Here is an 11,722-nt window from a genome sequence, read left to right as displayed (position 1 = left end):
GTCGGGGGGGCAAAACGGGTGTAGGGGGGTGGCTGGAGGAGGGCAGTGCTGTGTCGAGGCTGTGTGCCCTTGCTAGCTGGAGTATTATATCTTTCTTTTTGTCCTTGAAGTCTCTGATCATGGGCTGAACTTTTACATGCCACATCCCTGCTGCCCGCCCACCCAGCTACTGAGCAATGCCACCACCCAGCTGGCCTCTATTGTGTTTGCTGGGTTGGGGGGCGGGCAGTGTGGGATGCTGAGTGCTTTTGCTTTATTCTGGTGTACATTAGAGCAGCTAAAATGTTGGTTTATGGTTATAACGCCAGGTTCATTTTTATGGCAGGGAGGAGGGATGGAGTTCTTGACCCCAGTTGGGTTGACATGCCACGGTTCAGCCTGGGGGGGCCAGCTGAGTTGAGCCCTTCAGGAGGCCTGGCTCAGCTACCCCAGACCCGTACTGAGTCCTGGTAAAGCCCTTCCCAGGGAGGGACTTCACAGGCCCGGGGTGGCTCCCTTGCCTTCCTGCAGGTGTTACTCTGGTAAAGAGGAGGTGCCCAACCCCAAGGACAATCAGAAAAGCCCGTTGTGTGCAGCAGGTTGGGGGGTGGGGGTCCTTAATGCTGGTGTGTCGCTCCCAAGCTTAAGTTACATCCCCTCCTCAGTCCTAGCAGCACGGCCCAGGGCCTAGATTTAACAGTTGTTTCCTCCCCTAAAATTCATCAGCACCCGTGGGTGAGGACAGGACCTCATCCCTTTGCTCCCCTCTTGTCTGTGAAGCCCAGCTGGGTTGTTTCCTCAGGAAGTGCCGGTGGTGGTGCTCAGCCTCCTCTGAGTTGTCTGCTTGGCATGGGTGGTGTCCGGCTGGAACTCAGGTGTGGGGTGCTGGGGGGCCTGCCTACTCCTTGCCTGGTGATCCTGGACACAGCCCCACCTGCAGGAAACACAGGCTACTGGGGTGGGGGCCCCAAAGAAGGATCACTTGCCACGTGGCACTTGGAGCGGGGCACCCCTCTGTCTGCTCCTCAGCTGCTTCCTCAGAGTTCTGTCCTGGATGCACAGTACCTTTTCTGTCCCCTTTAAACTTCACCCATCCTGCAAGCAGCACCGTGAATGTGCTTATCCCACCCTACCAGCCACTGGGCTCTTCACTGGCCCCAAGCCCACTTTCCCTGCAGGTTCCTGGCAACAGCAAAGGCCTCCTGGACCTTCCATGTTTCCCTGTTGAGCTACTGTGTGGAGTTGGAAGTAATAGCCCTTAGGCGGCACTCAACAAATCAGTCCCTTTTATCCCACCTCCCCTGGGATGGCTTCTCCCTCCTCAGGGCCCTCAGGTGGCCTTCAGAGGCTGGGGCAGGGCAGCATGGATGGAGGCGGTATGTAGAAGCATAGAAACAGGAGCTTTATTCTCTAATGTGCATACAGCAAGTTCCTTACACAATCAAGGAAATGGTTTCTCTTTCAGGCTCTTTTATCAAAAGAAAATCCGTCCTGCTTAGTCCCACCCTGGGCAGAAGCTGCCCTGAGCAGAGTTCCGGACCCAAAGCAAAAGGCTAATGGGAAGAGGAGCAGACACACACCTTGGAGCCCCCTCAATGCCCAGACACCCTAGGCCAGTTGGGACAGCTGTGAGGGGGTGCAGTACAGAGCAGCACCCCAAGATACCCACACACAGCCACAGAGCCAGCCTGGGAAGACCCAGAGGGATGGGCGAATGGGGTGTGGCCAGGGCCTGGTAGTCAGGACCTCAGTGCTCAGCGTCCATGGCGTCCAGGTACTTGGCTTCAATGATTTGGGGCAGCAGGTTGTAGCTGAGAGGAGGGGGAACAGGCAGGAGGATAAGCATTGGGTCAGGGAGGAACAGGCTGAGGGTAGCCATTCCAGCCCACCGTCTCCCGCCCAGCCGAGTCCCTCCTGCCTGCTGGCCACCCTTCCGTACCGGATGGGGATCATGGCGATCATGATGAGGGGAAAGATCATCTTCATGTAGGGCAGGGTGCTCATGCCAAAGGCACAGAGCAGCAGCAGCTGCAGGACCTGCAGGCCTGTGAAGTAGTGGATCTTCCTCTGGGGCACCCTCCGGATGTAGTGGGTGGGTGGGTACGAGGTCTGTGGGTGGCAGGGACCAGGTGTGGGCAGGTCTGCAGCCATATCCCCCACCCCCACCCCTCACTCTCAGGGCCAGACACTCACTTGGTCCTTGAGCAGCAGGACCATGCGTGCAAACAGCTGGCTGCCGTCGATGGAGGTGAGCGCGATGTAGAGAAAGAGGCCGTAGAGCACAGGCTTGGGGATCCACTGTAGCGGGAAGGGCAGCAGCAGGAGGGAGAAGCCCACCAGGATGCTGGCGCCCAGGGAGGTCAACCGCGTCTCCTTCACACTCACAATCCTGCGAGGTTCCAGTGCACTGGGTCACCTCTGGCCTGGTCCGCAGGGCCGTGTCCATCCCAGGTCACATGTGCTTCCTGGGCTCTGTTACTTCTGGGCCCTTATCCCCTGAACCATATCCTTCCTTAGGTCATATGTGGCCCAGGGCTACCCCCCACCTCAGGGTCCACGTGACTCTGGCCTCACGTCTCAAGGGGCCACTTTCACACTCACGTCTCGTAAATGTGCCCATTCTCCACACGCTCCTCCACCAAAGCTAGTGCCCGCACGTGCAACGGGGAGTGGGGGTAGGCAGCGTGGATCCAGGGCAGCCCAAACAGAGACAGCCCGGTGTTGATGATGGCGATGAGCAGGAGGTCCCAGTGGTAGGCAGTGCCCTTTACCAGCCTGCAGCAGGCAGGGTCACATGTGGACAAAGCCCCATGGCCCCTGGAGGGCTGGACACACGCTTACCCCTCCCTCCCCAGCCCTGCGAACCTGTTCTCCGGGGCATTAGCCAAGGCAGCCACCAGGTTCTGCTCGATGAAGAAGAGCATGGAGAGGAGGAAGCCGAGGCCCATGGCGCCGCTGACGGCCACCAGGGATAGTGAGTGCATCTCGGCCATCTCGAACAGGCTCTTGCTTGGGTTGTAGCGGAACTTGCTCACTGCAGCCAGGTACAGGCCCCTGCTCAAGCCTTCCTCCCCCACAGAGCAACCCACCACACCCCACCACACCCCACGCCTAGTCCCAACTCACTCTTAATCTCCTGGAAGCCGTAGGAAGAGATGAGGGAGAAGGTAAGCACTGAGATGGGCAAGGCACAGTCTGACAGGATCTCACGCATGTAGGGGTGCAGGTAGGGGCTAGGAGGCAGGTGGGTGTCAGCGTGGCCTGCAGCTTGTGCTCCCTTTCCCTCACCCTGAATGGGCACCCCTCACCTCTTCTTGAACTGGTAGAGGGTGTAGCCCAGCCAGAGTGTCCCCAACATGATGAGGAGGCTGAGCACAGCTGTGTCCCGGGCCAGGGCCTCGGGGCCCTGGCTGCCCACTGAAGTCAGCTCTGGTGGGCCGGCCAGGAGGCTGGTGTTGAGGGCAGCGTGGAGGCTGCTGTTGAGGCTGGGGCTGAGGCCCAGCAGGCTCACCGGGGAAGACCTGTCTTCGTAGTAGTTCCCGTGGTTGTGGCCACAGTAGTACTTCTGGAAGACTGTGGACACAGGCCAACAGGACTCAGCCATCTGGGCTCTGGGAGCCTGGGGCCCAGCAGCTTCCTCCTGGATGTGGGGGTGAAGGAGCCCCGAGGGGAGGAAGGGATTCTGGGGGGAGGAGGGGAGAGAGCTGGCCTTCTGTCAGCCAGGACCCCTTGACCTGCCTGTCTACCCACCACCCCACACCCTGCCCTTGTCCATTTCTGACAGCAAATCCTGCTTGGCCCAGGGCCTCTGATCCTGCCTAGGGCAGCTCTGTCACCCTCTAGCACGTGGGCCTGCTGCTCTTTGCCAGTCATGGCTCCCAGAGCACCCTGGGCCATGGAAGCAACCTTAGCGCTTACATGCTTCTTGGTTGCTCTGGGCACAGTCCATAGCCCCCCATCTCAACTCAGCTTCCCCTACAGCAGGTGGCCGCCGGCAATACACTCACTTTTGACCATGCCCTTGACAGCATCCAGCACGAATGTGATGGAAATGAACAAAGCAATGATCTCCTCCGTTGACCTGCCAGCAGGGGATATGCCTCATAAGACGGGGTGAGTTGTTAGTAGCGGGGAGGCTTCCCCGAGCCTCAGCATGGCCCCCTACCTCCTGCCATGAAGAGGACCAGGGTCCTAGGCTTTCCCCTTGGAGCAGTGATATGGTGGGGGCACCCCATCTGCTCTAGGGTTAACAGGGCCTCAGAGGCTGGCATGGAAGCTGACCCAGGCCCCTGGCCTTGGTCCCCCTCCTGCTTGTGAGTCCCAGAAGCTTAGGGAAGGCCCTGTCACCTCTTGAAGAGACTCATGACCAGGCTGAGGTTGAAGAGGGCATAAAGCGCGAGGAAGAAACTGTTCCACAGGCCTGTCCATGCATAGAAGGTACTGAAGTCCAGATTGTAGTCATCACAGATGCCACGGATCACTAAAGGCGGCAGAACAGGAGTGAGCAGTCAGGGCCAGGCTGGGACCAGGGACCTCAGGAAGCATCTCCCCGCTGCCGCCCCCACTGCACCGTGGATGTAGAGGGCCAGGGGTGCAGTCGTCAGCAGCACCACCAGCGGCTGCCCGGAGAAGAGTGCATACAAGAGGCCTCCAATGCTCTGCCCAGCTATGGTCTTCTGTACATCTGAGGAAGCGGGGCGGTCAGGGGGGAACCGTGGCCCTGGGCTCCACCCGGCATGCCCCACCAGGCTCCAACCCCTCACCAATGGCCCCGTTCGTGTTCTCATCGTTGAGGGACCCAAAAGCGATCGTGGGCAGGAGGCAGGCAAAGTAGAGGAACAGGGTGGTGGTGATGTATTTGCCCACAGCTTTGTTTTTCCCGATAATGCCTAGGAATGGGAGACAGGGCGGAGGGTGTGTTGGGGACACAGAACAGGCCTGGGGCCTGAGCTACAGGCCGAGCTCCAGGAGGGCCATGGGCCACTTACCATCAGTGAAGTCCAGCGGGTACACAGGGAATCTGCGGGCGATGTCCTCCCGGATGCCCCTCCCGATGGGGAGAAAGTCCTTGTGCCGTAGGGGCTGGGAAGAGGACACGTACCCATCAGCCCTGTGTCCCTGCCCTGTGCTGCCCGCCCAGGCCACCTCTGCCCTGCACCTGCGGGGGTCTGTGGGTGCAGATGGAGCTCATGCTGTAGTCCTTCGTGCTGATGCTCGGACAGTGGCTCATTATGGTGAGCAGCTGTCTCTGATGTACCAGGGCTTCCTTGAATTCCTCCTCCGTGCGGGTCTTCAGGAGCTTTTGGCGGAAGGTGATGTCTAAGAACATCGTGGCAAACGTGCGTCCCACCTCCGTCGCTGTCTTGGTGCTTTTCTGGGGATGGGGCAAGAGAATCACATCTGTAGCCACTGTAGAGCGAAGGGTGCCCAACCCCAGCCTGGCCATTCATGGACAGACATTCCCAAGCACGTGGCAGGTGCTCTCCCCATGACCTGGGTGTAGTCCCCCAAAGTTCAAGCATAGTGGACCCTGCCACGATTTCCACCAGGTCAGCAGATCACTAGAACTACCATCAACCTAGTATTTTTTTTAATAAACTCAGGTATTAAATCTGTGTAATTGTGGATAATGAAATCATGATGATGGAGAAAAATGTTCACCCAGCTACTTTTCACTGGTGGCATTTGCACGGTCGGCTGGTTTATGATTTTCAGAGGTGTTCCAGGCCCATCCAGCCTTCTGCCTCTTGCCTGGCCAAGCTCAGCCCCGTCCATGAACTCAGTGTTCAACCTCCACCACAGCAGCCTGTCTCACCTCCCCATCCTAGGTCCCCTGGGAGCAGCATGCACCCCCCCCCACCCCCACCCCGTGCTGCCCAAAGCTACAGTCCCGGGGCTGCACCGTGCACACTGTGCTTTCTGGTAGCTTTAGAACAGGCTTGTTCCCCCGAGGAGGAGCCAGGTGTCAGGATGGCTGGCGTGTCTCAAGGCACCAGTCTAGCCACTCAATCCTAGGGATTCTATTCCTTCCAGCTGTTCTGGCCACCTTGTCAGCTGTCACTCCCTCTGACCCATGAGCTGCCCGCTGCCCTAAATGCCCTTCCTCTCTCCCCAGCAAAGTAACATCTGGAGAGATTCACAGCATGTCCATGAAAGCCCTGGGAGGGACGATCCCGTTAGCACCCCCTTTGCTTAGAGAAAGCCTGGGGAGGGGCCATCCGAAGCTCTGAGTCTACACCAGAGGCAGGGGCAGAATCATCAAGAAGCCAGTGGAATCTTAAGCATTAAGGCCCTTCCCAGGCCTGGGGAGGGGCCCTAGCCATTTTCTATTAATGACTTTAAAATCCTTTTCCATAAAAGAAGATTCCCCAAATATACGTATAAGTCTCAGCCCCCACAAACGCGAGATGCCCCTGGCCGGGGGGTAAATGCCCCAGGAAGGAGTGGGGATCTTTGGTCAACAAATCATAGCCAACTATAGAGTTAGGGTTGGGCAGGCCAAAGAAAGGCCCCTATGTTTGAATAGTAATAATCTTAAAAAGTATCTCTTGGGCTTCCCTGGTGGCGCAGTGGTTGAGAGTCTGCCTGCTGATGCAGGGGACACGGGTTCGTGCCCTGGTCCGGGAAGATCCCACATGCCACGGAGCGGCTGGGCCCGTGAGCCATGGCCGCTGAGCCTGCACGTCCGGAGCCTGTGCTCCGCAACGGGAGAGGCCACAACAGTGAGAGGCCCGCGTACCGCCAAAAAAAAAAAAAAAAAAAGTATCTCTTTTCAGTCAGGAAAGAAATAGAACCTTTTGGGCAACTTCTGGGGAAATTAGGCCTTGATGAAGACCTACCAAGTATGCTTCAGATAAACCCCAGTAGGGCAGAGATGAACAGAGAGGGTGAGAATGTGGCCTTCAGAGGCCAGGACTGTGGTGCCTCCAGCACTGGGAGAGATGCCCCCAAGAAGAGAGCAGGGTAACCTGGAACCCTCCTTCCTGGGAAACACAGCAGCCACCCGAAACCCCTCCTCACCATCTTGGGTGGGGCCAGCACTAGGATGACAAACCGCACCTCACAGGAATTCTCCCCCCAGTTCTGTGGGCGAACCAGGCGGCTGATGCACACGTGCCGCTTCAGCAGAGTCTTGGAGGTACAGCTGGCAGGGACAGAGAGGGCACACAGCACACAGTTGCCACCCTTGGGAGCTGGGGCTCCCCCCTCCCCGAGCCCCCAACTATGACCCCAGTGACCTCTGTTAGGGAGGAAAAAAAAGACCAAATGGGATGGATTCCTCACTCTCCCTGCAAACAGCGAGCCAGCCTCCACAGGGACTGGATGCCTGGCTCCAAGGTGACGTGGGGAGGCCAGTTGTGGCAGCCTGGCAACTCACATGATGCAGAGCCACGACTGCTGGTATTGCACCCCCGTTACTGTAGCAGTGACCCCTTGGATTGTATCTGACAGTAGGTGAACTGCTGACAGAGTGGAAGGAACAGGAGGGTCAGATGGCCCCACCTCCCTGACCTCCCGCCCAGGCAGAGGGACAGCCCTTACCTTTACCCTCCATGGGGGCCCCGGCATCAGTGAAAAGCATGGCCATGAGCAGGTCCAAGTTGCAGTCGGGCTCAGTGTTGTGGGAGTCTTGGGCTAAGCGGCACAGCATGGCCCGTAGCACGTCATCCAGGGAGGTGGCTGTCTCGTTCAGGATGATGCTGGCCCGTGCCAAGAAGCCGTCTAGGTCCCGGTGCGCCCGGATCTCTTCCTCAAAGTTCTTTAACTTCAGGTACTGTGGGGACCCCACACATCGAACCACACAGGTCCATAAATAAGAAGGACCTGTCGCTGTCTGGGTCCTTCCTCTGTGGTGGTCCCCGGCTGACCCTGCCCACCAGGACCCAACACCCGCTTCCCAGAGAGAAGACCAGCGAGGTTGGCCCCAGCAGCCGGGCCCTGGGCTAGTATGAGATCCAGCATCAGTGTGAGCTCTCTCAGGGAAGCAACCACCTCCACCCCCAGCTAGTGGCCCAGGACCAAATGTCTCCCATCCGGTCAATGGGCCACTTACCTTGCGGGAGGTATGTAGGAGACCGTAGCCTCCAGGCGATTCACTCTCTGCTGGAGGAAAGCGGGAGGGCTCAGGGGGCGGCCCCAGCCCTTCAGGTCTCTCTTGGTGGAGCGGGGCCGTATCTGCCCAGTCCCCAGTCCCCTGCGTGCCTCCCCCGACCCGTCCCTGCTACAACCCCCATACCGGACTGGGTGGGCTGCACCTCGAGGTTGACGTTGACAAAGAAGCGGATGCTCTCGCCAGACACAATGGAGGAGTTGACCGTGTCGAAGGCCTCATCCCCCAGGCTCTCCTCACGGGTTTCAGAGGCATCATCCGCGTCACACTTGAGGTAGCCTGGAGCCCCAACCACCACCAAGAGAGACCCCCCCAAGAGGGCCTGGCTACACACAGGACAAAGGGGCTCCAAGCCAAAGGAGCGGGGGCCCCTGGGCTGTCCCACTTGGTGCAATCTCGGTGAGTGGTAAGGGAGGCCTCTAGCAGGCTAGGAAGGAAGCCTCAGCTAGGCCCAATATCTGGTCCTGGCCCAGCTCCCTGAGTATGGCAGCCAGCTGGCACCCCCCACCCAATGGTTTTCTCCAACATTCTCCAGCAGCGGGAACCCTGCACTGTTCTGTGCCACACATATCCTTTAGCTAGAGAAAGAACATGTTCATTCCACAGACACTGAGCCAGGCACATGGTACAATGATGTAGTTAAGACTGACTGGCCCCTGCCTTCTCAGAACCTCCAGGCTGTGGGACCTGGACCTGTCTGGCTCCCCAGAAACGACTCAAGGAAAGCCAGAGCCCTGCAGTATCCGGACCTCATTGGCACAGGGAGGGCATGTGGGGCAAAGCATCAGGGCTGAGAGACCTTAGTCCAACATCAGACAAGGCCCAGGAAGCAAGAGAGCCAGACAAACAGAGCCAGAGACGGAGGTGACAGGACCCCAGAGGAGGCCTCATCTCAGGCCTCCACCCATGGTGGGCGAGGGGCATGTTATGGTACCTTGGGACTCCAGAGCACAGAACATGCTGCCCCTTTCTTTTGGTCTGCCTCTCAGTTCCTGCAACTGACCCCCAACACAGGCCCCCTCCTATAGGAAGCCTTCCTGATGACATGAAAAAGTTCCAATCTGCCCTGTGTCCTGCTGGGGCTCCCCACAGCCTCTGGGATGACAGCCTGAGCCAGACCTGCTACCCCTGGCCCCTCAGGCCCAGTCCCACACCACCCACCTCAATCTCTCACTCCTTAGGCCAGGCGGCCAGCACCCCAGGCATGCCAGCTCCTGTCCTCCAAGCTGAGGGCTTCCCTCCCTGGAGGGCCTTCTTCAAGGCTTGACAGACCCTTTCTTCTCTGGCAAGTCCACCTAGGGCCCTCCCTGCCTTACTCTTGGCCCAGCTGACACCTCTTCCTCACTGTCCTGTAGGTCCCCTGTGGTCCACCACTTGTGATTCACCCAGGAGCCCTTGTAGCTGAGACCCCACCAATGCCTGAAAAACACCTGTGCAGGAACAGGGACGGGTCAGCAGCATGCCTCCACCTGCCAGGCAGTGACTCACCCTGACTCACTTCCACTCCCTCCCACTGGTTTCCTCTGCACATCCCAGGCCCTGTTCCCCCAATGTCCTGTGCTCAGCCTGGGCCCTTTCTGGGTAGGAGGCACTAGGCCTCCACTGTCAAGGCCATCATGGACTGGTGACCCCTAACTCCAGGTCTGCACTGCACCCAGAGCCCAGAGAAGAACTATTAAGTCAAAAGATGTCATTCCCCCATTTGTCATGGAGCTCACGTCCATGAAAAACACCTTCCTCCCCAATTCTAGACCTGCTTTGCTTAGAATACTTGGTTCCCCAGCCCCAAACTGTCCCAACCTCCCTTCTGTCACCCCCACCAGCACCCACTATTCCCCGGCATGCCTCTCACACTGTCCCTCTTCTCCCCTATCCTGGGCTCTATCTAGGACCTACCCAGCAGACACTACCAGCTCCCTGCAAGGCTCCTGGGATGCCATGTGTGCCCTATCTCCACCCTACAGCCCAATCACATACCTAACCTGCCCACCAGCAGCCTGGCACATGCAGTCACCATGCCCTGGGGACCCTGGGTAGGAGCACATCACCACTGTGTCCAAGCACTGTCCCACTAAACACCCCTCTGAGGCCAGCTCCCGAATCTGGTTTCAGGAGAGGCAGCCCAGAGCCAGCCCAGAGATAAGGGGAGGGAGAGGGCTAGGCTGGTGCAAGCAGGGAAAGCTGAGGTGCAGAGAGGTTACAATTCTTTAGAGGGACAATGGCAGCCCCTCCCTCACAGGGCTGGGCGGGGTCTGAGGAATGTGGGCACACACAACACTTAGCCTATAAGCTGGTCAGACAACCAGAGCATTGTAACAGCAAAACCATGGGCTATCAGATGGTCCACATAGTGCAGGATGGGAGCAGCCTGCCCTCCCAGGACCACAGGACCACCAGAGATCTGCCAGAGTCCAGGGCAGTGTCAGCTGCCCCTCTGACCACATCACAACCTTCTGGAGGGTAGAATCCAAAGGCATCCCAGCACCAGCAGAGGACCATAAGTACCCAGGTGGATGGACTAGGTCCCCTAGAGACTTTTGACCAAGGAGCTCTCTATATACACACACCCATACCTGAAATGTACTCACCTGCATCCTCAAAGTATCCATTCTGCGACATGATAGAAGAGTTTTCTGCAAGGCAAGCCAAAGAATTGTCACCAGCTCCATGCACCAGCCCTGGACAGTCTTCAGGGCACATCTGCTGCCCACCACACACAAACCCTGCTGAGTCTTTCTTACCCTTCCCAGAGACCCTGGGAGAAAAAGGAGCAGGGGACAGTACAAGACAGGGGCTCCTTGAGGAGCCAGAGGAAGCCAGGCCTGTTATTCTTCAGCCCATCTGCTAGGGGCTGCCCAGGTGGGAAAGGACCGAGGCAGACAGGGAGATGTTTTCAGCATGTTTTCTCCAGGAGTAATTAACAGTAGCCGTTGAAGGAAGGAAGGATTCGCTTGTTGCAGGAGTCTGGAGGGAGGAGACCCGTCTGGCCACCTTCCCTGTGGAAGCCGGCCTCCCTCTCTCAAGCCTTCGCTGCCAAGCCCAGTAACTGGGCTGGGGCTCTTCCAGCACATTTCGGCTCTCACTCTCACGTCGGTCTCTGGTGCCATCAACACCCATCACACGTGCAATTGCCCCCAACCGCACGCGCCAGGGGTCACACTGGGGCGACCCGGCAACGGTCTCCTGCCCTCAGCACCACCCACTTTCTCCTGGGAGGCGGAGCCGTTGGTCCTCTTGGGAGATGCCGCGGGGTGGGGGGCGGGTGGTGGGGGAGGAAGAGAGCTGTCCGCGCTTTCAGCGCCGGGCCCCGGATGGATGGTCCGGACTGTTTGTGCCTCGCTGTGTGAGGAAGGAAGCGACAGGAAGGGCCGCGTGCACGAGAGGAAAGCGGCTCCAGACTCGGAGACCCTGCGGGTCGGGGGGCAGGATGCGGACGGACTCCCGGGGCGGGAGCCCGGGCGGCATAGAAGGGAGGGGCGGGGTCAGTAAAGCTAGCACCAGAGGCTGCAGGGATGGACAAAGGACGAGGATGACGATGGTATGGAAGGGTGGGGATGCTACTCCCATGCGGGGCGGTTCAAGTGCACGTAAATAGATGGCCGTATAAACCCCGGGCGTCAGAGCGGCGACGGA

At 58.6% G+C, this 11,722-nt stretch overlaps 1 protein-coding gene across 8 annotated transcripts; it reads right to left on the bottom strand.

The window, feature by feature from the left end:
• Positions 1 to 1,358: 1,358 nt before the first annotated feature.
• SLC4A11 (solute carrier family 4 member 11) lies at positions 1,359 to 10,933 on the bottom strand. 8 transcript variants are annotated; one of them, XM_067707626.1, is made up of 19 exons: positions 10,678 to 10,931; positions 8,216 to 8,368; positions 8,033 to 8,079; positions 7,522 to 7,753; positions 7,358 to 7,439; positions 7,000 to 7,123; positions 5,138 to 5,353; positions 4,968 to 5,061; positions 4,743 to 4,868; positions 4,550 to 4,663; positions 4,327 to 4,459; positions 3,987 to 4,060; positions 3,288 to 3,552; positions 3,106 to 3,212; positions 2,845 to 3,013; positions 2,581 to 2,754; positions 2,173 to 2,368; positions 1,919 to 2,088; positions 1,583 to 1,790 (listed from the first exon to the last, which is right to left on the bottom strand). In XM_067707626.1, the coding sequence occupies exons 1-19, from the start codon at positions 10,787 to 10,789 to the stop codon at positions 1,727 to 1,729; spliced, it is 2,652 nt and encodes an 883-aa protein (XP_067563727.1). In that variant the 5' UTR covers positions 10,790 to 10,931; the 3' UTR covers positions 1,583 to 1,726. The 8 variants fall into 8 exon arrangements, with proteins under 8 accessions (XP_067563725.1, XP_067563726.1, XP_067563721.1 ...); XM_067707624.1 differs by having other exon boundaries at positions 1,359 to 2,088; positions 7,358 to 7,442; positions 10,678 to 10,933; XM_067707625.1 differs by having other exon boundaries at positions 1,359 to 2,088; positions 10,678 to 10,933.
• Positions 10,934 to 11,722: the final 789 nt, after the last annotated feature.

Source organism: Pseudorca crassidens, chromosome 15 (assembly GCF_039906515.1).
Source record: "Pseudorca crassidens isolate mPseCra1 chromosome 15, mPseCra1.hap1, whole genome shotgun sequence".
NCBI lineage: Eukaryota > Metazoa > Chordata > Mammalia > Artiodactyla > Delphinidae > Pseudorca > Pseudorca crassidens.
This window is presented reverse-complemented; position numbering and strand designations above follow the sequence as displayed.

What these genes read in the sequence shown, in the direction of transcription:
- SLC4A11 (XM_067707620.1), bottom strand. Translation starts at nt 10,789, where the DNA reads ATGTGCCCTGAAGACTGTCCAGGGCTGGTGCATGGAGCTGGTGACAAT. An exon ending in GGCCCCCATGGAGGGTAAAG is followed by an intron (nt 7,443 to 7,521) that starts GTAAGGGCTGTC and finishes CCACTCTGTCAG; the next exon opens with CAGTTCACCTACTGTCAGAT. An exon ending in TGTCAAGGGCATGGTCAAAA is followed by an intron (nt 3,553 to 3,986) that starts GTGAGTGTATTG and finishes CTGTGTCCACAG; the next exon opens with TCTTCCAGAAGTACTACTGT.